Raw genomic sequence first — 27,654 nt, forward strand, 5'->3', positions numbered from 1 at the left:
AACAAGTAAATATTATGAATAAGATGCATATTGGAGTAAATGGCTTTCAACTGGTTTTTTCCAAAAATGCCAAAACTTTGGGATATACATATTAATTTTTAAACATATTTAAAATCTTGCAGAATCATTAGTTCTCTCAGTAATAAATTATGGCCTAATCGTCTATTATCCCTCTTTTGACTAGCTTTGTATAACCAAGAGTTATTTTATAAAAAGCAATAATTCATAAAATGTCATGTGCATTATCATTATATTATTAAATCATTTGTTTTTTATGATTTCTATGACTATAAGTAATATCTGTAGCGTTTTTTCCTTAAAGTAAGATCAAGATTTTCTTTAATAGACACATTTAACTTTAAGTTAAAAAGGCAGTTTATTGTTATAAAAAAATCAAAAAATTACGTAGAAGAAACTGAAAAACAATTAAAACGCATGATTCAACCGCATATTGATAAAAACAAGAACCTCATATAACATCCACCAAACCCTAATAAACAACAATTCCGCACTTTATATCTCTACTCTCCGAGTCTCCTCATTCAATCAATGGACCCAATAAAGACGCATCCTGATCAAACTAAACTCGCTAAATTCATTCTAAAATTACCCGCACTGCACCGCAAACTCTTTAACGTTTAAGGCCGTCTTCGCTCACGTTAACGTTACGATAAACGCGACAATAAAACGCCGACGACTGATGAAGGCAAACTGCTGAACGCCCGGCATTTTACCGACCGCAGGAGCTGATTCCCTGCTTACTGCTGCCGTCGTTTGTTTTTCTGTGACTGTGTGTGTGTGTGAATTACCATCATCATCAGGGCCAACGTGGGATTTTTTTAGAAAGGACAAATTCGGATAGTACGGACCTTTCGGTTACCCGATCGGAAACTATTCCGAGTTTCCTTTTTGTCTTCTGCCTCGGGCTTTTTAATGTCAATGTCGCGTGTAAGTTTAGATATGGCGAGAAACGGCGATACGGTGTTGAAATTGTCTTTTGAATTTTAATGAGTTTCATCTGTTTTTTTTCCTTTTTTGAATCATTTAAATTCATCGCTTCTCACGTTCGTCTGTAAGCAAAGATGAACCTTTCACCACCTTTCCCCACTCGAGAAGCGGACTTTTGATCCGCCTGAGATCCAAGAAACCTTTGACGATCATAATGAAATAATACTTTTTAACTTTAGCGTAATCAATTACCTCAGAAAAATGACTTTTCAAAATGATTTAGACCATTAACTTAACTTGTGCGAAACATTCAAGTTTTAGAAATAAAACTCCTTCTCAAATCTAATAATTAATCATAAGAAAATCAGGATTTTCATAAGCTGAAATAGTGCACCAACTTTCCTGTTTACATGGCGAAACTTGCTCCTAAATAAACGTTCGCCATTAATGATGCACATTCACCAAAATCTGTCCTTCGCCAAAGCATCAAGTATTCGATACAACACTTTATCACCCATTTAAAAACACACCCCCCGCTTTCACAGACTTCGCATTCCTCTCATAAGCAGAGTGAAGTTTGCGAGACTCAACCATTTTCTCAGTAAGACTTAGGAATATTCAGGAGATTAAACAAGTAAATTATGAAAAAGTATTGGCCAGATAAAGCAATGCGTCGGTGAAGCATTAAGTAACAAAGAGGTAATCTGGTAACTTCATGTATTGAAGTGTTGATAGCCTACCTGGTCTCAACAATATCCAAATTCTAATCCTCATGTTTATCGATAAAACATCTAAGAACAGTAGTGATGGTTTTATTTATAGTGAAAAATATACGATAAAAAAAATGAACCACTGTTTTTATATTAATCGCGCTTTTACTGATGAATGTATCCAGGTCTGACGAAGCTTAACTTAAAAGTTACTCTTACTTAAAGTGCCCAAGTGACCTCAAAATATAGTTTCAAAAAAAAACAATAAGAAGACTAATAAATACATTAGGCTCGAATTAACATCAGTACTAAAGTTCAATTACTTATATTTTAACAATAGATCAATGAATTTAAATAAATGAGTATACAATCCGTACGTATAAAAAAAAGAACACATTAACGTATCTGCCTATATTCATAAGAAGACATTTATATTTCAGTCGCAAGTTTTGAAGCGACATACTTATGGCATATGACAAAGAATTATAGGTTCTAACCCCTATATAAGTGAAACAACAACATTGATATAATGAAGTCCTACATTGTGATATTGTCAGTTAAATTCCGATGTAATGTTCTACGGAAAACCAGCTCTTCGTTTAAATATTCTGGTACAGAACTTTTGAATAGCTTCATTAACAACATGGTAAAATGCCAATTTGCACTCCCTAAGTCAGGGAAGTTCATTTATTTAACATAGTTTTTCAAATTGAAAATAAAGCGACAACATACATTTTGGATATATTGTTACGACATGCCACCTATTTGAGAGACCACCCTGTACGAGCTAGACATCCGAAGCGCGCGTGGGCTGAGAAACAACGACTCAGCATAGTGTGTTATTGTAATTGCATAGCTAATAAAATGTACTAATAGTTAGTTGTCACGTAGACACCAGAATTGTAACATCTAGGCAACACAATATACCATCTATTCATTAAAGCCCAACACAGTATAGTATTAATTAAGCTACAACCCCCAAAGAAAATACTGGTGTCACAACTGATGGAGGCGCCACGTAATCCTATCGTACAGAGTAACTTTCGCGAAAACTGATCTACATCTACAGTTAAAGTACTAGTTTGCGTGGTTGATCACTCGTAACGTAAAGTCGGTCGTAGAAAGTGTAGAGTACGTGCTAATGGTTAGAAAGTGTAGTGCGAGTGTAGTGAATGTTCTTGAGAAGTCACGCTAGAGCCTATAGACGCCGCTCATCACTTCTACAAGTTAGAAGTAATCAAACAGTTAACATGCCTAACAACCAAGATAATGACGAAGTAGCAGAAAATCCCAGAGGCCAAGACCGAAACGCAAGGGAAGTTTATACTTCCGTAAATCCAAAATTATTCGCAGAACAAGAGGTTAAAAAGTGGCATCATTTATAAAAAAATTTAATAGAGCCGCAAGAGCAAACCGTTGGTCTGAGGAGACTAAACTTCTCCAACTACCATGCTATTTGGAAGGTGCAGCTCTAGAATGCTTTGAAACGATAGAGGAAGATATAGAGACGTACGACGAAGCAATAGAGTCTTTAAGAGCCAACTTTACAAAAACAAAAGACCAAGAGCAGGTGTATGTTCGGCTATTAACTAGAAAGCAGCAGGATCTCGATGAACTGTGGTCCTATTATCATGAGATGTTGAAATTGTGCCATGATGTAGATCCGGATATGGGAGAACGAGAGCAAGTTGGTTTTATTATAAGAGGTCTGCAATCGAAAATTCTACAGAAAGTAAATTTAATGGATAACCCGACAGTAGAGGCTCTTCGAAGGAACTTGCAGAAAGTAGAAACTACCGAGTTTTTGGCGAGAGAGCCAACAACTTTTTACCCTTTTGCATCGTTGCAGTCCAGAACACAAACGCTGACGAGAGGTCGATGCTCATCAAACGTCGAGGTCGACGTTTCTCTTTCTTTTTTTTCATTTTTCTCTTAATTTTTTCATGCTGCATCTAAACATGGATAAAAGAACTATTTTATATAATAAAAAAAAAATTTGCAGTAATATACTCTCTAAATTTGAGATCTGTATTAATTAAAGTACCGAAATTAGTACATTTTAAAAAATGTCGCTCCTGACTTATTGATGCGGATGCTCTGCTCCAGGATGGCTCTTTGTCGCTCTGAGCAAAACAATAAGCTTTTAATTTTATCAGAGTTTAAGTGCAAATTATGAATACTGCAGAATGCCCTCTAGATTAGAATTCAATAAATCAGTTGCAATTACTAGTTCAGTAAGATAAAAAAGATCAAGTAACTCAGTGTCACGAGCGTAATACTGATTATGAAAAAATCTAGGAGTTTCAAAGATATCAAATGTGTACCGAATAAATAAAAGTCCTAGAATAGATCTCTGGGGAATACCCGATATTATGGTGACTGAATACCATTGACACGCACTCTTTGAGTTCTGTTTTTTAGAAAACTCTCGAAAATTTGAGTCAAACCCCATATAATGGAGCTTAGAATCCAATAGATCTTAGAATAATACAATGAAACAGAAAGTACAGCTATACTTGTCAAGAGCTCTGATTTTATTATCAGTTATATTTAGTAAAGCAGATGATGTGCTGTGGCCATTTCAAGAACCTGACTGGTGAATAGGATATAAGTGACTCGCCTTAAGAAATTTGCTAACTTGCAGGTAAGTCACCTTCTTCAATATTTTAGACAAAACTGGTAAGAGATTGATTTTACTTTTGATGACTTACAAAATTAGGACCATTATCACAAATAAGAAATTGTGGGACCAAGAAAACATTGTTTTCAATTAACTCAGAAATAAGATTAGCCTTTAAGTATTTTGAAATATCCGGTTATATTTGGAAAAACAGTCAGCTGTGGCAACCATTTATTTCCTTTCTTGAAAAAAGGAAAAGCGGAAAAGGTCCAATAAAATCTAAGAAAATTATTTTACGAGACATATCAACTTCCTTCTCCTTCCTCATGGAACCAATTTTAAGTAAATTCTTAAAATCTTATTTTAATTAAATTAAAAAGTATTTTTGTTTCACCACAAATTTTCGAACAGATTGCAAGACATTCAATCCCATTTGAGATCAATATTAAATTTCCTATATTCGATACAAAATTTTACGAAAACGAACATGGTCAGAGAAATGAAAAATTTCAAGAAGAAATTAATTTCTAGATCTGACTATTAAAAACACGCCATAGCAGATATTTTTCATGATTTTTAGGGACATTCTCCTGCATAGAGTCATACCAAGGATCAGTATTTTCCATGTCAAGAGAAATAGAGGCAATTTAATTTGCACTTATGTCTGATATAGAATTAGAATTTACATTAACAGCAGGAATTCGAGGAAGAGCACCAGCATCATCATATTTCTGTATTCCAAATTAAAAGTATGCTGCCTAAACGAAGCAACCAACGAGTAAGCTTATCAAAAGGAGTTTTATGAGAAGTAACCTATTACGATCAGTAATGACTGTAAACCAGGTACCTTCAACTCATAGTCTTATTTTTTCTATAGGCTATGAGGCTGTGACCATCTCTTCATCATCAAAAATCTGGGTGAACTTACCACCTAAACCCATATCACAGGCGTCTGATTTAACAAAAAATCTTTTACTGAAAACAGACTGGGTTAAGACAGGAGCACTTGCCAATTTTTATTTGATTGCAAGAAAACCTGTTTCAGCCTCAATCTATTCAATAGACTGTTTCCCTTTTTTTACTCTTTTTAAAAATCCATCTTTTATAACCAACGAATTCCATTGAGACCAATAAGCTTTTAGTTCTGGAGATTTGTCAGAAAAATCCTTCCATTCTGGTTTTGAAATTTCTCGAGGTTCCAGTTTGTAAATAAGACCAAATACTGGGTCATCACTCTGATCCTGGATTAAACTAGCTAGATCCCACTCTTCAAAACTATGAAGGCCAATACGATTACAAGTAAATATCTCTGGATGCTGTTTTGATTCGTTTTTAAAACAATGTTGACATGTTTCAATACAGGGTCTTCTCGCCTTTCCTATGTTTTATTGTAAAGTGATACTCTTGTAATCATTGCTATTTGTAATTCGGGGTTTTTGAACTGTAACATCCATTTCAGAGGAGCATGGTCAGTCCTAAGGATGAATCGTTGACCATACAAATATTTATGGACACGTTCAATAGCTTTTAGTGCTGTAAAAGTGCTTACCAAGGAAGAAAAGTTTTTGATGAATCTACGATACTATACCTATAAAACTTCTAACTTTAGTAGAACTGGGCGAGGATAAATTGGTCATTGACTCAACTTTAGAAGGATCAATAAATATTGACATTTTATTTTCAAGATTTATATAATATATAAGTCTAGCTTCCTGAAGTAAATTTTTTGCTTTTCTTAATAAATTAATATAGCGGTCAAAAGTAGAACACAAAAGAATAACATCTTAATATGAGAAAATATAAATATAGAGTTTACCAAAAGTTGTTGTGTCTGAGCTGCGTTGCATAATAAGCATGATAGTTTTCCATTACCTCATGTTGATAGAATTTTAAATAATTTATTTAATATTGATTTAAGAAAAGCTTTTTGGTAAATATGTACCTTTAAACGCTAATTCTAAGGAACAAATAGGTTTTTCAATAACAGAGGGTCGAGGACATTTTCAATTTGTGGTCATGACTTTTAAATTTTTATAAATATTATATCCTTACTATAAAATCAAAAGAAAAAATCACTACTTACTGGAAGACTTCTTAGGTGGTAGTCCCGAAGCGCTCAAATCGCTCAGGGAACTGTGAATGCTGCTTTGCAGGTTACTCGTGATTGATTTTTTCAGAGGTGAAGCCGCGTGGAGATTCCTGGTACGAATCCTACGACTGAATAATTAATTTAGAATTAGGTCAGAAATAGAAATTGAAAAAATCAATGAAAGTTAAAGAAGACACCTAAATTTGATAACACTATTAAAATTATGGTTTTTTGTGTGACCATTGTTTATAACAAAAATGTTTTTTTGTGGTTCACTACATTTTTATGTTTGCACATATAGGGTGAGGGCATTTTAATATATGCACCCGATTTGCACTGAAAGTAAGCGAGATACAGAAAAATGTTTGAGATTTAAAAGACATTTTGAGCTTGAGGTCGTTTCTTAAGGTTAATTCAAGGTCAGAGTAATTTTTTTAAAATAGAAACTCTTACTTTTGTTTTCGTGCCATAACTGTTTTTTCTATTAATCATCTAGTTCTGAATATCAGCTGTCGCCAAGTCAAATGAAAACATGGTATACCAAGAAGAACATTTTTAAGAATTTTAAAAGTCCTTAAATATCATGTATATGATATTAATTAGGTTCAAGTATTACAGGTGAATCATGCGCAACAGCGTGTTGAATTTTGCTAATGGGCCTTGCAGGGGATTTCTTTAACTTTGTCTTGTTTTTTGATGAAGCATAATTTAAATGTGACGGACAACTTAACAAGCACAATTGCTATTATTTGGCTAATCTTCACTACTAGAAGGAAGGGCATTTCTTTCCAAATAATTTAATATACGAACGTTTCTTGTAAGTTAAGAACTTTCTGAGTTGTAGACAATTTTATCAACCAAGGTCAAAGAACCGCTAAATTAGTGGTTTTTGAAACAGCAGGATTTTTTTTTTTTAGCGGACATTTTTGGTCATAACTTGGAGACTACTTTCAACTTAAAGTCCAAGTTGAGCGTAACAACGAAGTTCAACTGCTAGAGATGTTCGTGAAGTTCCTAAATGCGAAAATTGACTTTTTCAAGCAACTGTTGGCCCGCGGTCTTTTATCTTGAATACATTCCCAAGTTAAGAGAGCTCGGCTTAAATGAACTGCTAAGCTTTGCTCCTGAGTGCTACTTTTCGCGAGTGGATGATGTCCTTGTGTTGGAAGATATGACCGCTAAGGGATATATAGGGCTGGACTTGCTTACCCTTAAGCTTACTGTAAGTGATTTAGCTAAGCTGCATGCAAGCAGTTTCATTTTTGAGCATGCACTACTGAAGAATGAAAAAAACTTCTATGACCTCTATAGCAAGTATTTGCAAGAGGTTTTCTTTGTAATCGACTCCAAGGAGTCAGTAAAGGCTTTCCAAAGGATTATGAAAGTGATTGTGTACTTGTGCCAAGTTTTTTCAAACATCAATAATAAAGAGGAAGTGGCTCAGAAGGCTCAGAGTCTCTTCTTCTAAGTCTGATGAGTTCATTAACGTGTTATGCCATGGAGATGTGTATGTTGCCAACATGCTGTTCAATTTCAATGACAAACAGGAGTGCCAGGATGTTAAACTGATTGACTTTCAGATTTTAAGGTACAAGCCTCCCACGCATCACCTCTTGTTCTTTCTCTATCAAAATGCCTTTAAAGAAACCTTAGATGAGCACATGGGCGAACTCCTTGCACTATATTATGATGCACTTAAAGAGAATTTAGGAAAGTTCCATTTAGATATCAGCAAAGTGTATCCAAAAGAGAACTTCGAAGGCAGCATCAGACCAATGAGGATCTTAGCGGTGTTTATGTCGATTTACTACTCGCATTTGACGACCATCGATCCGAAAGTTAGAGAACGCGTTTTCCACGAGAATCAAATGGAGCTGCTGCGATATGAGTTTTATTTAATTAATTTAGGGTTGAAGGATGAGCATTATAGGAAGGTCATGAAAGGGCTTATTGACTCGTTTATTGAACTTTGTAATAGTAATGATATATAAGGTACCAACTGAAAATATACGTTTTATTTCTAACTAGTAATTACAGACAGTTGATGAATTAATTCGTCTGATATATCGATTAGTTGTAGGCTTTTGTGGATGTGGGACGTTTCGTCTTTTAATTGCCTAGAATTGGTCAAATATTTGCGTCACTTCCAGGCAGTTGAAACAGGAACGTTCCAAGTCCAGGAAGGCCTTAAAGACATGAACATTCAGAAAAATGACTCCACCAACTGCCTGGAATTAGACAAATATTTCCATCACTTCCAAGCAGTTGAATCAAGAATGTTCCAAGTGCAGGAAGGCCTTAAGACATGAACATTTCATCAAAATGACTCCATCAACTGCCTGGAATTAGTCAAATATTTCAATCACTTCCAGGCAGTTGAAACAGGGATGTTCCAAGTCCAGGAAGGCCTTGAAGACATGATGGACATTTTATCAAAATTACTCCATCAACTGCCTGGAATTAGTCAAATATTTCAATCACTTCCAGGCAGTTGAAACAGGGATGTTCCAAGTCCAGGAAGGCCTTGAAGACATGATGGACATTTTATCAAAATGACTCCATCAACTGCCTGGATTTGGTCAAATATTTCAATCACTTCCAGGCAGTTGAATCAGGGATGTTCCAAGTCCAGGAAGGCCTTGAAGACTTAATGAACATTTCAGAAAAATTACTCCATCAACTGCCTGGAATTAGTCAAATATTTCCATCACTTCCAGGCAGTTGAAACAGCAATGTTCCTAGTCCAGGAAGGCCTTGAAGACATAATGGTTATTTCAGAAAAGGAACGATTTGAAGTATTTTCGTGATTTTTCCATATCAGTGTAGTGGGATTCTTAAGGACGGATTTGAGAGAAAAAATGTCATTTTGAATAAGGCATTTGGGTAGAAAAAGCACTCCAAAGGAATAAGAACTTACTACGTCCACGACGTCGTGTTTCCGAATAAATAAAGTCATTCGAACCTGAAAATTACCTTCATAATTGATCTCGAGCTCAAGATGGTTAAAGGTTAATTAAAAATTTTGAATCACCGGCTACTTGAACTTAGAACTGAACACTCAGTAAAACACAAAATAAACCTTCATTATTAACACTACTATATTATAAAAACATGTAATTACTGGTCGATGTTCATTGTGTAACCTTTCACTTAAATAAATCATTCTTATTAAAAATGCAACCCCTAAAATCAAAACTTTACCGGTTTCGAAAATTTGTGATCCTTGAGCATGCCGTACGCGACCAATAACAAAGACAGACAGAAAAATCACGTTAGTCAAAGAGAAAGAGAAAAACAACCTGATTTCAGTAAATTGCTTAAAATATAACGCGAAGAACAGCTAACGCCATCTAAAAGTTAAAAAAAAGTCTTTGTAGTAATGATAATAACACCAAGCAACACACGACAGTTAAATAAACGTTTATTTTTGGTTTATACCAGGTGTACAGTTTTGTTGAACAATAAATATCGGATTAAATATTCGCATGATATACGTCGGGGAATTTAATTTTATGTTTTATTCACGTTTAACAAGAAGTTTTATTACATGTTAATATTATACAATTATATCTGTTTAGAACGAGCTTCTAAACAGATACACTTACCATCGACAAAACGTTGAATTTTTAGTTATAGAAAACCAGTATAAAACATTTATTTTAATAGTTAAATAATTGCTGATATGGGATTTATAGTAAACGTACCTATCTATTTAGGTTTAAATTTTAGTATATGGTACCGGAAATTTATCGATAAACTTTAGAGGTTAATTCTCCGATAAAAAGTAAGAATTTTTGTATATGAAGGTATATGCTCTAAACGTTTTACTTTCGGATCTACAGGGTGTTAAAACTTACAAAAAAAAGTAATTTTTTTTTCAAAATAACTTTAATACCAATGTAATTTTTTTTTAATTTACCGTATATAATTTCGACGTACAAAAAAAACAAATTACCAGTGGCGTCCATAGGCGGCTTATCGGAAATATTTTTTAATAAAAAAAAGTACACCACTGCATTTTCCTAAAATAAATTTTATTTTTCAAATCCTTGTTGCAAATTTGTATTCTTGAGTTTTCTGAGTCTAATGTTGTTGTGGTGTTTCACATAGGTTAATGCATACCTTACTTTTTTCTAGATTTCCCTGTGTATGATATTCCACTATTACACTATAAGATGTATAAAAAATATGGTATCCTTCACAGTGGTACAAATGTGATATCGGGATCATTTTATCAAATGTTTGAGGTGTAGTAATCGAGTTTAAAAACTAGATATGTAAGTCCCGTATCAATTTTTTTAAATGCTGAAATTTTCTCTCATTTGTAAACAGAATAGTATATTACATACGTATATTCTACTGTTTAATAAATATACTTTGACCATATAGAGTTGATAAATATACCAAAACCAAAAATTTACTAAAAACGATAAAAATATATGATGTGTTGCTTGAACACACAATACTGAACGTTGCATTAATTTTAGAACATTCAATAATCAATTTTATCAGCAAAATTTTGGTATGACTATGGGTGCTCATTTTTCACCAACTTTCATTTCTGGAAAATTATGAATGTTAAATTATAAATTCCTTTGATAAAAAAACATAAAATATAGTGGCCACATAGTGGTGATATTTTTTCAATATATCGCTATAATGCAGACACAAAGTTACAGTAATTCCAAAGGGTGTACTATAAAATTTACTCTTTAAAGAGAGTCAACGTCCTTTTCTTGATATTTTAATAAAAAAAAATCAACGACTTCAATTACTCACTTTTTATTATTTGGAGTTCCAATATGCAACGGCGACTTCTTGGCACCGTCATACTCCTTGGAAGAACCGTTCAAATTATCGAAAACCTTCGACTTAATGTCTTTTAGGTTCGTCTTATTTTGGTCGGTTTTGGAAATTTTGTTCATCACTGCGTCCCATCGGTTCACGGGTTTTTTCACCAACTTTTTCTCCTGTAGGGCCACGGAATCGTTTAGAAAACTTTTCACCTTCGAGGCGACATCTCTTTTGGGAGTTTTGTACTTCTTCGCGACACTTTCCTCCTTAAGATCTCTGGAAGAGGACAAACTGGACGGACTGGGCGCGTTTCGTTTTTTCGAGCTTTCCTGGACAATCTTGTCGAGGGCTCCGTGGGTTGCCACATCGTTGATATTCGGGACTTTTTGTAGAACCTCGCGAATGTTATTCTGGCTATTTTCGGAGATCGTCTTGGTGCTGTCAGATGGGGAAACGTCCACGGTTTTAACGATCACCTCGTCCTTCGACTCGTCATCGTGTCTTATCCCGGATTCCAAATCCGTGAAGACGCCACTCGAGTCCATGTTTTCTCTATTATTGGCATAAATATCGGCGGCGGCCTGCGGATCGACACTATAAAGGGTTCCGTCGATCACTTGGGCCCTTCTATCGCCCTTCACGTGATTGTCCTCGTGATTGTCCGCGTCACTTTCGGTATAAAAGTCGGAGTCGGTCAAAGGATCCGGTTTCCGGGTAACAGGTCGCGGAAACGGCCTCCTGGTCAACGGAGAATTGTCTGCGCCTCTACTAGCGGGTCGTGACATCTCCCCATCACCTAAAGAAGAAAATTGGAATTTTAAGGAATGAAAGCTCGCACGGACAGTAAAATGGCAAAAGAGTACGTTAATCGGGATATTCCGTGACACGAAACATTTCAACAACAATCACAACTTTTTGGCTTCTTCAGGGCAGGGCAGCCAGAAAACCATAGGAAAAATTGCAAAAACCAAAGGTAATAGGCAAATTGGTTGTTGCTCCTGTTTGTGATCCCTTGTGTTTTTTTGCACTTTTTCCCTTGCATGGAAAAAAACCAATCTGTGTAGAAAATTTATGGATTGAACTACAAGGTAGGCAAACTTCGAAAGTTTACTTACTAACCCAACTAACATTTCACATATTTATAAAGGTTGTAAGAATATTCTTACAGCTAAAATTAAAAATCTTAAACCTGTAATATTTACTCTATAGAACATTCTTACACCTATTACAAGAAGTCTATAAGTGCAAAAGGGGCACCAAGTTATAGAGCCTAATATACTTATAACTGCTCTTATAGATGTTCTCTAATGGTAGCATAAAATGTAACAAGACGGTTTTATAAACATTCATATCACCTTTATAAGGTTATTATTATACAGTAGTTATAAATTAGATTTTTAAGAGTTTGGAATAAAATAGCTATAAGACTATAAGCAAGGCTCAACGACAAATATAAATTTGTGTTATAGATGTTGTGTGAAATTATTTTACTTTTTAAAAAATAGGAAAAATGCTAAATGCCCCTTTAAATGCTGCAAACATCCTAACTTATAAAATAAATCATTCTGGTAGTTTCGATGCAAGTAACAAAATTGTCTTGATGAAATGGTATAACTGAAGAAATGGATGCAGTATAATATTCTATATAAGAAATAATGTATTATTACTTCTTTAGCGATAATAAGGATAGCTATATCTAGATTTTGTTGCGGACCCCACATTTCTGTCAAAGTATATATACTTTTGAACTAATTTTTTTACGCGCCTCAACAAACTGTTTGTTTTATGATTAATATAGGTATGTTAAAAATAAATATTTTTTTTTATGTTTTAAAAAAAGTAAAAAAAAATAATATTCTTTGTAATCATCTTAATATTTATCAAAACTTACGCATCCTAACTTGTAAAAGCAATTTTTTAATAATTTAGTTATTATATTTTCAATATGGTCGTTCTTATTCCTAGTTTTAAAATGGCTGCTTACTCTTTCCTTCATAACAGCTCTTTTAAAGCAAATTTGCTGTTCAGAAAGAAATTTTACAACAGATGAAAGCTTTTTTTCTCTCATGCATATTAAACGAACCCTTATAATCTATATCTTAGTTAATATCTTCAAAAGAAGGGATAAACGTTGTAATTCGAGCTGATGAGCCTTTTGAGCCAGTTAACACACTTGAAGATCTTCGTAAATTGGAAGAAAAATTATGTGATCAAATTATTTTTGATGAATATATGGCAAAAATGAGCTTTGTCTGTGGTCGAAACCCACATGGAAGAAATAATAATAATAATAATAATAATAATAATATGTCTTTATTAAAAAAAAAGCAATATTAATCTTACAATATTACTTAATACTACATTGCCAAGAAGGCGAAGATTAGCTTAAAGCTACTCTTTAACTCTTAACCTTCCTAACATTCACAGTTTAAATGGAGAAAACAAGAAAAAAAAACAAAAACAGGAACAAGTATATATAAAGTATTTATCTTCTAGAACACTAGACTATATTTGGATTGATTTAAAAACAAAAGTTTATAATATTTTCTATACACATTTAACGAAGTATTAAATATTGGTTTATAAGTATTAAAGAACTTAACGGCATTATAAGTAAAAGATCGCTCGAATAGAGCCGTGGAATGGTGCGGCATGGTCAAGATATTGTATCTAATATTTCGAGTGTGAACATGGTTTCTTGGTATTAACTTTTCAAAAAGATATTCAGGTCTTTGACTAACATATAATCGATAAAGAAAAGTATAAGTGAAGAATTTGAATAGGTAAGGTAGCGTTAACCACCTCAACTGAAGTATAGAGTCTGATACATGATCAAACTTTCCGAGGTTAAAAATAAATCTACAGCAAGTATTCTGCACGCGTTGCAGGCGGTAACGATTTATTTGGTCTAAGCAAGGATAATAAACTATAAGGCAGTAATTTAGAATAGATAAAACAAGAGCCACTACAAGTTTTTTCCTAGTTTTAAAATTTAAAATGTGTTTATTGGTATAAAGCATACGCATGCGTAAATAACACCTCTGCAGAAGAGTATTAACATGTTCCTTAAACCTTAAAGAATTGTCTATTGTAAGTCCCAGAACCTTCACAGTATCAGAGAACAAAATAGTTTCGTTATCCAATTGAATGTGAACAGTTTCCATTATATTTTTATGCGATCCTCGGTTTGAAAACAAAACCATTTTTGTTTTATTAGGATTAATGACAAGGTTATGCTCTTTTGAAAATTGATTTATTACGTTCAGATCAGCGTTAATAGTATTAGCCACGTTATCAAAATTAGCAGAGTCAAAATAATGTATGTATTGAGTATCATCAGCATACTGATGTATTTCAGAATCTTCAACTAGACCGGGTATGATGTTTCCTAAAACCAGATTGATGGGAAGGGAGGATATTATTTTACATTAAAAATGATGACAGCTGCATATAGACTATTCTTTCGAGAACTTTGGAGATTACGGGAAGCAAACTTATTGGACGCAAATCTTGAATAGTTTCAGGACTGGAGGATTTGGGAATCGGACATACCACTGATTCACGCCAGGCCGTAGGAAAATATCCTACCTCCAAACAACAATTTATAATATGAGTGACATGATCCAGTATATCAGGGAGACATAAGTGTAACATACGTCGAGTTATGTTATCCACACCAGAGGCATTGGACCTAATATTTTTTATAGTTTTTTCGACAGTACTTTGATCTACTAAAGAAAAATGAAAATTATCCTCGGTAAATTTATTACTGGAGTAGAAGTTAATTTTGTTTACACATTTATCAGATTTATTAAAAACACTTACAAAAAAATCATTTATTTGATTTGGATCAGATATATTAAACGGCAGCTCGTTATTATTCTTGGTTGTTTTAATATTTAAAGTTTCTAGACCTTTCCCAAGTTTTTTACCAGTTTTGTCACTCTCCAAGCTTGCAAGATATGCAGCTTTTTCTCGTCTTATTGATGCCAACGCAAAATTACGACACTCCGTGTAATATCTCCAATTTTCTAAACACTTGTGATTTTTGTATTTAGTCAAAGCCTTATCACGTTCCTTTAAAATAAGTCTTAAGGTGTCTGTCAACCAGGGAGCTGGCTTTTTACTGACTCTTATAGTTCTGTAGGGTGCATGAATATTAAATAAATAATTAATATTTTGTTCTAAATAATGAACTTTTTTATTTATGTCCTCAAGATAATAAATATTATCCCAGTAAATCTGTGATAAATCGATCCTAAAATATATCTCATTGAAATGTTTAAAATTGCGGATGGTTATAAATTTTTGTTTTTGTCTTTTAACTACTAATTTTAAAGTGCAGAAAGCTATTTGATTGTGATCACTTAAACCTGAAACAACGGTGCTACTTTTATGACTATAAGGCAATAGACAATTGCTATACTTTAATTGACAGGTTTTTTACAAGATCCTTTATAACAAAGTGTTCATAGGCTGGCGGCTCTAGACAAAATAACATGGAAAAGATCCCATTTAAAATTTACAAAAACATTATTAACCTGTTTTTCCAAATAATATATTTATCAGATGACACATTTAATATGAATGATTGTGAATTTTTTTTTTTTTAAATATAATTAAAAACTCGACAAGAAGAAATGAGGCTGATGGCAAAACAATATGTCGGCAATCTAGAAGCAAAAATCGACCAAAAAAAATGGACTGTGAATGTGTCTTGAAAAAAGTATTTTATTGCTACGTAATATTTATTACAAAGTATGAATTAATGGAATAAAAATTACCTCATTTTTCTTATTGCTAGATACTGTAACCATTTTACATTTTATATTACTTATACAGCAAACATGTGGGTTAAATTCTGTACAGGTAGATTTATATATGTTTAAAAGAGAAGACCTGATTGGTGTTTCAAAAAAGTTTTCAGTTTTTTTTAACGCATAACCATATATACATATTACACTACTTTGCACTCTGTTTGCGTATCGCATTTGCACTATTTCATTTTTAGTTGTTAAGAACCATTAATTAGGTGTTTGATATGTTAGAGTAAAGGTAGGTAAAACTACTTTTAAAAAATCTTCTTTTGAATTTTGATTTTTTAAATTTGGAAAGAAATTTTTTTTTCTGTATAATTGACCATGTTTTGACTTGAGTAATTTCACTTAATCTTTTAGCAGCTGGAGCAAGTGGAACATTTCCATTTTTTAATAGGTTTTTTATTTGATATAATCTATTTTCAAATGGGTATGCATTAAAAGTTGAAAACTTTCCGAATTTTGAAACTTCATCAACTACATGTGTAAGGTTATGAACGTTGCTAGTAATGTAATCAACACCATAAAAGTCTCGATAATATTCGACATAATTATTGAGGGGGAACAACTATTTTTAGATTTTTAGAACTTTGCACACAGTACACACACACCATTAATTTCCCTGTGGCACTTAAATCAAAATGGCGAAAATCATTAAAATCTTATTACTTTCTTGCAACTTTAATAAACCTGCTTTTAAAATGTCCTAACAGTACCTAAAACACTATTTTGTGTTTTAAATACTCTTTACGAAGCGCTTTTAAGTCTTGAAACTTTTTTATGGAATACTTGCCCTGTAAAGGTTTTTTAAATAACCTTTAAAACTTATACATGTAATCTAAAGTAATACTTATAAAACAGCAACTACTTTCTTTATTAAGCTTGTATAAATGTATTTATGAGCTTCTACAAGTAAAGGATAAGATACAATTGCTTACAGGGGCGTTTTTCCTTATAGTGGAGGCAGTATAAATATTCTAACAGCAAGTAACATTATAGCTATAAATCAGCTTTATAAAAAAGTCGTAAGAATATTCTAATCGTTAAAGGCTGTTTTTCCCTTGGAGATAAATTTGCTTTATCGAAAACTTTTAGAACGCAAAAATGGCAATTCGAAACCTTTAAAAAACCTTTACAAATAAAAACTAGCTTTTAAGCTGTTAGTAATAAGAGAACTTTGTTAGTTGGGAATCCAGCCGTTTTAGTTTATAATTATTTTAGTACAAACCCAACTCCCTTATTTCCATAATAATCTAAAAATACTTGCCTTGGTATCCAGTATCCAGACTGGTGATGCTAGTAATGCTGGTAATAAAACTATTATTGGTCTTCGATTTTGTGGTTTCGTTTTTCGTATTTTTTAAAGGTTCTAGTTGCCCTATAGGAGTGGGGTCTAAAGGTAACTCCTCCGGCGAGGGTGTATCCTCACATCGAAAATCTATTGACTTATGTTCTACTAAAGCCGAACAGTTGTTACTTAAAGTCCAATTTTCGTCGAGGGTTAACTCCGAAAAATCGACCATTTGTTCCGACGTGAGGATGGTGACCGACTTATCATAATCCAAAGAGTCGCGTTTACTATTTTCACTTTGTAGGTCCCGGTAAATAGAGTCAGATTTTTTCACGTTTGGAAATAAACATTTCTGGCTTTTTTTCGACGAGTTTGGCGCGAACGTTTCATTTTGTCTATCGCCTAATGAATTTACATTAATTGCCTCAAATGAAATAAATGTATCGATCATTTGATCAGGTGTTAGGATACCGAGAGATTCACCATCAAGGGAATCTCTTTTGAACTCTTTGGTATCGTTATTATCGGCTCCGATTTCATTTATTCTCCATTTTATTAGGTCGCATAGACCGCTGTTCGGTTTAAATGGTGCAGATGTACTATGTTTTTTTGTTTGGAATATTGACTGATCCAAAGGATTATTGTAAGATTTATTTTTAAGTCTGTAATTCAATGCGAGAAGATTTTCGGCTGAAAGTGTCGAGGTTCGTTTTAGGATTATATCGTTCACAATAGAGTTATGTTTTAAATCTTCGGTAGAAGATGCTTTATTAATGCTTGATAATGAGCATTGAGTGATGCTGCTGGAAGCCAACTCTTGCTTCCTATACAAGACAAATGGTCTACACTCCCTTTTTTCTCTATTATTTAAATCACTATTGGTGCAGTTTTGATTTTTTTGCACCTTTGCATCGTAAGTGTAATTATTAGTCTTTTTATCAGTCAAAGATTGCTGTGCAAAGCATAAAATCGAATAAGGCCCAGATACGTTCTCCGGACTAGTCTGCACCAGTTCCACTTTATACGCTTGTGTAATTAATCCTCGATTCTCGTCGCAAGTAAAGTATTGCACCCCATTGACGGTTCCATTATTTTTTCCGAAAGAATTCGTAAGTTCCACCCCGCACCAAATTCCTTTGGCAAAATTTACTTCTCCCACGTAGCGTAAAATTCCTTCTTTCTCACCCACTCGCACGTTGCTTCCCACATGCTCCTTAGTGATCACGGAGGTGGTGGAGGGCGGTTTGATGTCTAGAGTTTGAGGTACGACTTGGGGGATATATCTTTTCAAGGTTGGTATTCGGCAAATCTGAAAAAGGAGAAAAGTTTAGTTGGTGTTACTTATTGGAGAAGTAGAAAAATAAAATATGTAAATAGGGAAATTAAATACGTCAGGAACATAGACGCTATATACTAAAAGAACAAACTTGAAAAAATCGGTCTTTGTGTAAGAAAAACATTTTTCTTCAAGCAGTTTTGAATTTTTGTTGAAGGGTGAAGTCCTATAATAAGAATCACCAAGACTTTCGCATTTCGCTTATGCAATTGTTCCAATTAGTTAAATACATTTAAATCATTGCTAAAGAGCTTAAAATTCAAAAAAAGTTGTGATTTATAGGTGCAAATGAAAATAAGTGAGTGCTTATCTATGCTTGTACATGTGCAGGGTATCAATTTGAGAACTTTCAATGTAAATATCTTTGAAACTAAAAAAGTTAGAAAAGCGCAATTAGGTACAAATGGTATACGAGTAGGAGGAACTATAACCACCATATATTGGTTATAAGGTGAGTCATTCCTTGAGCCCGATGCACCCCAACCCTTTAAAAAAGAGTACTATTCACTTGCACAAGAATTTTTTTCTAAATTTTATACAGGGTCAAAGAAACGCATAAGTTAAATAAAATACGCTGTTTAAAAACACTAATTTTATTTATTTTAAAACTGATTTCTCACATTTTAAAACACTTCCCTTGGAATAGATGCACAATATGTAATAATCCGTTGCCGAAGATCATCGAGTGAAGCTGGTTGCCCAGACCCCAAAGAAAAAAGTCGAGGGGTATTAGATCTGGTCATCTCGTCGGCCATTTCATTTGACCTCGTCTCCCATTTCACGCCTTGGCGCTCCATCTTGTTGAAAATCTTTGTTTAGGTTCCTATCCCTATGAATATCCAACTGATTTTTTAACGAAATCTTTCACTGTTAGGATAGATTATGGTATACTTATGTTAAAAATTATGTTAGAAAAAGTATTTGTATAGCTAACATATTACCATAGATGAAGATGATGAACTGTAGTGCAAGAGAAATTTGAAGAGACATCGCCCTTGATCTATAAGTGGTAAGCTTTGAAAAAAAGTCAAAAGCACTTTGATCAGGGAAATTATGTTTTCAGTGTACTATCGAACACTCTGTATATAAGTTACCGTTAACCAATTTTACATCGAATTAGCCGATAATCTAATAAGAAATCCCTCGTGGCCACTACGTACCTAAAATGGGATAATTCAGAAAATATGCATGTTAGAGACAAGGGAAAAAAGCGATTCGCGACTCATGGTGTGATGGAATTTATGGCGTTTTTCCTGTAATATACTGTGAACCTCCGGGCCGGGTATATTATAAACTGCTGGCAACGCCCTTATTAGGCCGATGCCACGACTCGCATTCAATTGTAATAATTATTATTTAGCGGATTATTTTTTTCTTAGGGGAAGTAGGTGCAAACATGCAACCATAGGAACTCCTATTTATTCTTTAGACTAAGAGTGTATGTTAGACTAAGTTTATTCAATAAAACTGTCTAGAAAAGAAAAACATTTTCATTTTCTTTTCGGAAATTATAGCGAATTGTTCCGCTTTTGCTTGAAATAAATATAAATTTCTATTCCAAACAGTTTTTTTTTCTTATTTTTAGTAAGACGACTTTCAGGCCAAAAATTGATATTTTGAAATTTTCAGGCAGTTGAGAATATTGAATTGAACATTCAAAGAATATTGTTAGGGCCTCACTGGCGCCTAGATGTTTTTTTCCTAAATTCATTTTTTATTCCTTCGAGACAGCTTGATTATTCGTATCATAACCAAACATTAAAATAATTAATGGGACCAATAAGTAGAGTTTATTGCTGGAAAATTACACAAATCTATTTATATGTTGCGAATTGTGTCAAAATATGTAAACAGTCAAGACACAATAATAGTATATCATGCAAATTTTGAGTCAAAAAGAACACTGTATTGTTTGATTACGTACAGGGTTTGTTTTGTATGAAATAAATATCATTTTTCACGTTATTTACACGAAAATTCAATTTTAGACATGAGCAATGGAAGAACGGTTCATATAAATAATTCAATAATAACAACAACCAACAATTACATTATTACCATACCAACCTATGCATAGAACTTCAGCTTTTAAAAACTCATCTAAATATACAATGGAACGATATATTTAATTACAGAAACTAATATTCACTTCGAAGTTTTTTATTAAATATGACGAATCATGTCGTAAATGTACAACTTGCTTCAATGGTATGATATTTCACTTAGACCTGCTTATATTTATAAATAATATATATATAAATAAATATCAATGCATTCAATAAATGTTTAATTGCTTTTCAAAATTTTATAAAACTATATTGAATATATGGAGATATTTATTATAAAATACACTAAATATGCAACCACTAATTTTTTTTAAATAAATATATTTGTTTAGGTTAAAACTATTGCATTTTTAAAATTTTACATGACATTTTTTAGTAGTCAAAAGAGAGCAATTAGAACCATATTAAAGCTTAATTTTAGAGAGTCTTTGAAATTGTCTCATGCCTAATGGACTGTACTTATAGTTCCCGACGTTCCCCTATATAAAGGACAAATGTGGTACCTGTTGGTTCGCGGTCATTTCGCCGCCATAACGGTACTATAAAGAGCCTCGCGTCCCGCTAAATCAAAACACTTCTTTCGCCGACTGACATCTGCGAAGTGCAAGTGTATATATATGTAATTCAGCTTATTTGCTATGATGCGGGTACCCAGAGGACCGACCAACGCCTGTTACTTAACGATTTTGATATCAAGCGGGTGCTGCACCACCAACTGGTTCTGCCGTTTCATATTTATTCCTCCAAACGAACCAGTTCGAAGGTATTCTACAGTAAAGACGTTTTTCTAATTATTAATAGAGAACAGCTTTATCAAAGCGAACAATTTAATGGCGATGCGTATGCAGGCTCAACGGAGCATATCAGATTCAATTAAAAACCAGGAAGAAAGTGGGATTTTTCTCATCTGATGGCTCGTTCTCTCCTATCAATTAGCGACTTATTAAGTTATTTTTTTAAGCAGTTTTTACATACCATCAGGGTATTTTATTTTTTTTGTTACAGAAAACAAGTACGCGTGACTAAATCGACTGGCAAGAGCAAAAAAGATGATAAGAGAAGACGATTACATTTTATTAGAGGTTTTATGGTTCGCTTGTTTCCTCCATATGTGTAGATCCGGACAGATCAATGAGTTGTTATTTGATTGCTTGTTTTACCATGATGATGGATTTGTATAGGAGACGAATAACAAACAGAGAGCCTTTTAGTAAAAAAAAATCAAATTTTTAAATCACTGAAGTGTTGAGGAGCTTGAGCAATAAATTAAGTTACAGTAGTGGTCAAAAGTAGATCGACAAAAGCAATTTTGGAATTATTTTTTTGTCAAGATATTTATAAAGTAAAATTAGTATAGTATTGCTTCTCTTTAACTTAAGGTGCATTATAAAATTAGTGTAGTTGATTTAAGACAACGCATTATTAATGCATATCGCGCGGGTGATCGACAAATTGATATTGCTCGTAGATTTGATGTTAAAAGAAAAGCTGTTTGGGCAATTATCAAAAGATATGAAAGGACAGTATAAAATAAATCTGGTCGACCAAAAAAAATGGACATTAGAGCTATACGCAAATTAAAACAAATTAGCCAGAATAACCCTTTCATGACTTCTCGGTCAAATTCAGATAGAGTTACAGGCTCTAGGGATTTGTAATGTGTCCTCAAGGACTGTAAGACGAAGGTTGGTAGAAGAGACTCTATTTGCACGTAGGCCAGCAAAAAGCGTTTGAATCCCAAGTACACAAAACCCACAGTTAAGCATGGAGGTGGATCAGTGATGGTTTGGGGTTGCTTCTCAAATTATGGAATGGGCCCGTTACATCGCATAGAGGGCATAGTGGACAGGTTTATGTACAGGGATATTCTCAGAGATATTATGTTACGAAGACAATTTACCATTAAGATTCCAGTAAGATAATGACCCGAAGCATTCTTATGAAGCAATTTTTCGAAGAAGAAAAATTACCAGTTTTAAAATGGCCATCGCAGTCACCCGATCTTAATCCCATCGAAAATTTATGGGAAATTATAGATCCTGATATTAGGGATACAAACTATTCAAATAAAGGTGAATTATTCGAACGGTTGCAACAGAAATAGAAAAATATTGGTTTTAAACTCATAGACAATTTTATTGAATCAATGCCACGTAGATAGATGTCAGGCTGTAATAGACAATAATGGGTATTTTACAAAATACTAATATTGTAGATGGTTTAGTTTGTAATAAAAAAAAAATACTTTTAAAAGATTTGTTTTATCACAAGCCTTTGATCTATAATTCAAGACAATTGAGCCAGTAAATTTCATTTATCTCAGTTACCTAGAATTTAGCAAAAATAAAGGATAAACGAATCTATAGTCTTATAATAACAATGATACTTTTAGAAAGTCCAGGCATTTATGGTAATAGACATGGATTCAGCTGCTTGGAATTTTTAGTCCATTTTTCATTTATAATTCTAGGCACTTAAAGAGCTCTGTCTTAATTGCCTAAAATTAAAAAACATGAATAAAAACTTAATAGTCTCAATACAAAATAACCAATAAAGCTTATGAAATTATATAGAAAGTAATTTACACTTAGGAAGTGTTGAGCATCTTGGCAACATCGCATTATATTTCGCGGCATTCTTGAATTTTGCTCGCATCCAATGTAAATAATTAGCGACGTTGCCGGAGCAGCAAATTTTTATCTTAGTTTCACTTTTTTCCCATTTTGACCAAATAAAAAAATCAATTTTTTTAACATATTTATTCATTTTCATTCTTTCTTAGGTTAAGTAAGTAAAAAAAAAAGGGAAAATATCTGAAGTAGTTTCCAAAAATGTCGGCTAGTAAATAAAAATCTTGTATTTCCAATATGGTGGCTCTGGGACCTTGTTGTATAAAATTGCCTCTAACTCAAAAAGTTTTTGAGGCAATAGAATCGTTCTTATATGAAAATAGTTGGTAAGAAATGCCCTTTCTTGTACTAAAAATCTTTTAAGAATACCCTTATTGTTTCTTAGGATATTCTTAAGGAAAGTTAGAATTTGTTAAGAAAAGTGGCAAAAAACCACCCCAAATCAAAACAGCCCTAGCTACCTTAATTTTTATCCCAGACTACTGACGTTTCTACTTTTTAATCCATCCTTCGAGATTCCACTAAATTGATGGAAAAAATTATAAGAATATCTTAAGTGGTTGCCAAGTTAAAGTTAAGTTAAGTTAAAGTATTTCTATTATTTCTTAAAATATTTACAAGGAAAGTTAAAACTTGTTAAAAAAAAAGCGGCAACAAAAATATTTCAAACCAAAACAGCCCTAGCTACTTTAATTTTTATCCTAAACTGATGTTTTTACCTTTAAATCCATCCTTGGAAATCCCACTAAATTGATGGAAAAAATTAAAAGAATATCTTAAGTGGTTGCCAAGTTATGACCAAAAATGTCGGCTAATAAATAAAAATCATGTATTTCCAATATGGTTCAAATTCGGTGGCTCTGAGATCATGTTGCACCAAATTCCCTCTTACTTAAAATGTTTTTGAGGTATAAGAATTATTTTCATGTGAAATTGTTTGTTAATAAATGCTTTTTCTTGGACTTAACCTCTTGTAAGAATATTCCTATTATTTCTTAGTTAAGATTTATTTTTATTTTTTTCTTAGATAAGTTAGAATTTGTCAAAAAAAAGTAGCAGAAAAACTAGCCAACCACAATAGCTCTATTAACCTTAATTTTTAACCCAGATTAACGTTTTTTACTTTCAAATCCATCCTCAACAAACCCACTATAATAATTGTTGCTTTTTTTTGGAAAATTTCTCATTTTCAAAGTGTCAAAAACTGTGACACTTATTAGGCCGACAATGGCGCCAGCAACTTGTGTTGCTAGAACTAAACTCCTTTCGAAAAAAAAAAAGAGTATTGGTTATTTTTTAAATTTGTCTATCTACTTTTGTCCAGCGTATATTTAGTTATTTCTTATTATTTACCAAATTGGGTAATTGTTTCTAAAAAATGTTTTATCATTTTTATACATGTTTATGTTGCCCATAATATACTTAAATATCTTTATTATAGAATTTTTATTTCCTTTGACTTTTTTAAAAAACCATTTGTCTATCTACTTTAAGCCATTACTGTATATTTTAATTAAGTTATTTATATAAGCTATAAATTAATGTAAAATGAACATCCTTCAGTATCCCTCCATTTATTTATTAAACATTTAATTAGCCTTAAATTCCCTACATGTTTCGGACACAGTGATGTCCATCACCAGCTGGTAAAAGGTTTAAAATTGGTAACAGGCACACGCCCCAGGGTTTGATTACATATCAAAAACTCTCTATTTGTTACTATTCTTTTTTTATTACTATCTTTTTCTTAATAAATAAGTGTAGGGAGACTGAAGGATTTTCATTTTACCTGAACCTACGACTCCACTGCAAGTATCGACTATTTCTTCACTATAAATTAGTGATTTAAAGTATTTGTTTAAAAAACACCGTATAATGACAGTATATTCGTTATACTTCTATAAACTTTTGGTTTTTGCAAAAACATACAGTCATTACTTTACAAGGAACGCAGACTTTAATATGGGTATGCCTACAAGATATCACCAAGATCTCAACAATTTGCACCATAATACGGCTCTATTTAAAAAGAGTGCGATTTTCGTAGCGTCTAAAGCGTTTAATAAATTACCAAAATGCATAAAAATAATTGACGGTATAAACCAGTTCATCAAAAATAAAGCAACTCCTTTTAGATAATCCTTTATAATGGCTATTACTGTTTGAACCTAAAAAATGGAAGTGCAAGTTTAGTCCCTAGTCTATAGTGTTTTAGCCTTTAAGTCTTCTTTTGTAAGTTCATTTTAATAAGTATTGTTAGTATATGTATGTCTCTATTTAACTTATTAATTATTAATGACTTTAGTGTATAAATTTAGGTAAGGCTTGAAATTGACGCATGTTCATTGGTGAACTTTTGTAATGAAGAATTTTAAATAAATAAATTGATTTTGTTAAACAAAGTTTCCACTAAAACCCTTTTAACTTGCAACATTTTTTTAACTAAAAACCCTTTGGACTCAGTTGAAGAGATAGAGGGGAGCCTGAGACTAGAGTTACGACACGAAAAAGGAACTAGAAGAAGTTGGAAATCATGCACGTAAAAGCCCTTTGAATTTAGTTATGGAGATAGGGTTAAATACACGTTTATTTCTGGTTAATAACAGATGTACAATTTTAGTAATATTTCAACTATTAATATCAATAGAGAAAATTTAAACTATAAAATTGGGGTTTTTCACGTTTTGTTTGACAATTTTAAGGTAATGTAAGACAAAAACTATAGATTTTTATATATATATATAAATATTGTTCATTTAAGTCATATTAGGAAATTATCTCTATATAAGATTTTACTAAGATTGTTGCTGAAATGCCTCGTCTACACGGCTTTCCAGATTATTTTGTATTCCAAATTCTCTGGAATGAGTCTTTAGAGTTCTCTGCTTTGAGTTTTTTCAAAGGAATATTATATTGGTTGGCCTTTTTTTGTTTCTTTCTGTCCAAATATATTAATAAGTCAAGAAATAATAACAGCAAGAAACATGTATTTATACATACATATATGTAAATATGTATATTTATAAATATTGAACAGATTGGATACAGAGACGAAAAACGGTGATTTTTCAAAAGAATTTCATACTGGCCAAATGTTTGGGGTGGGTGGGGGGTGGCTTAGAGTTATGTTGATGAAAAACTACAATTTAATAACACTATTTATTTAAATTTGATATAATTTTATATATAAATATTTAGTATAAAAATAGCGTTATTAGTTTGGATACCATGGACAAAAAAAAGGGATTTTTCAGAAAAATTTCATAAAATATTTGAGGTGTAGTAATCGAGTTAATAAAAACTATAATAAATAAACTATAAAAAATATTTTTTTATAGAAATATAATTCCCGTGTCAATTTTTTTAAATGCCGAAATTTTGTCCCTTTTAAAAACAGAGTCGTATATGATATACGTATATTCTACAGTTTAATAAATATACTTTGACCATAGACGGTTGATAAATATACCAAAAACTTCGTTGAATTATTTAACGATATTGTTGAACTGATTGAACGTTTATTTAACCATAATAATATATGATGTGTTGCTTGAGAGAGGACATACGAAAATGAACCCCAGGAAATTAAAATGGAATTAGTTGAACTTTTACTGAACATTATTTGGCACCGAAACCTACTTAAAACGAGGCAAAAACAAGCATATTTAGTTCCTTTTTTTAGACATCTCAGGCTCAACCCTAAAGGTGAAATAAAATACTACATTATATCTTTGCTTATAAAAAGGCTTAAATGAGGTGCTTAATCAACATTTTCTCGTTCATCTAATAAACTAACAAAAAGCCACTTTGCGTCCATCGATTTACAAGAACAACCTCATAAACCTAAAGTAGTATTACCTGAGGCATCTGTTTCCTCTTCTTCTTCTTGTAATAAATAGAATGGTAAAAAGATATACCCACTATACACTTGCACACGCATATTTTGCCGCAATCAACATTTCAAATTACTTCCTCGAGTGCAATATATATATGTATCGAAGAAAAAAATTGTTCTTCTGCCCCGGCAATTTGTACTGACTGCAACTTTGAATAATTCATTTTCCGTGGTAATTTATATCTGCAAACAACGTTCTATAAAACAGATTGATAGGCCGGTTAAGTTAAGTCAGTCTGGAATCTCTAGATTGAATTTTATGAGTGTATGATTGGAATCAATAGTTGATCAAATCAAGCTCTAATAGTGTGTCTAACTAAACCCGAAAACATCATTTCAGTCCCATCCACTTCTAATTTTTAAACTAAGATAAAGCTGTACTTAGTTACATTTGTCGTATTTTAACCATCCAACATAACGATAAAATGCATTGACGCATAAAAGTTAATTGTTACCTA

The 27,654-nt window shown here is 32.7% G+C and overlaps 1 protein-coding gene across 1 annotated transcript in view; it reads right to left on the reverse strand.

The window, feature by feature from the left end:
- The window catches only part of LOC126742551 (restin homolog), a 127,874-nt gene that overhangs the window by 91,101 nt on the left and 9,119 nt on the right, over positions 1-27,654 (reverse strand). Inside the window, exons 2-4 of the mRNA XM_050449217.1 lie at positions 17,246-18,578; positions 11,147-11,957; positions 6,362-6,495 (exon numbers count right to left, since the gene is read on the reverse strand). Coding sequence (XP_050305174.1) covers positions 6,362-6,495; positions 11,147-11,957; positions 17,246-18,578 — 2,278 coding nt within the window. The remainder of the gene's footprint in view (positions 1-6,361; positions 6,496-11,146; positions 11,958-17,245; positions 18,579-27,654) is intronic.

The sequence above is a fragment of the Anthonomus grandis genome, chromosome 11 (assembly GCF_022605725.1).
Source record: "Anthonomus grandis grandis chromosome 11, icAntGran1.3, whole genome shotgun sequence".
In the NCBI taxonomy this organism is placed as follows: Eukaryota; Metazoa; Arthropoda; class Insecta; order Coleoptera; family Curculionidae; genus Anthonomus; species Anthonomus grandis.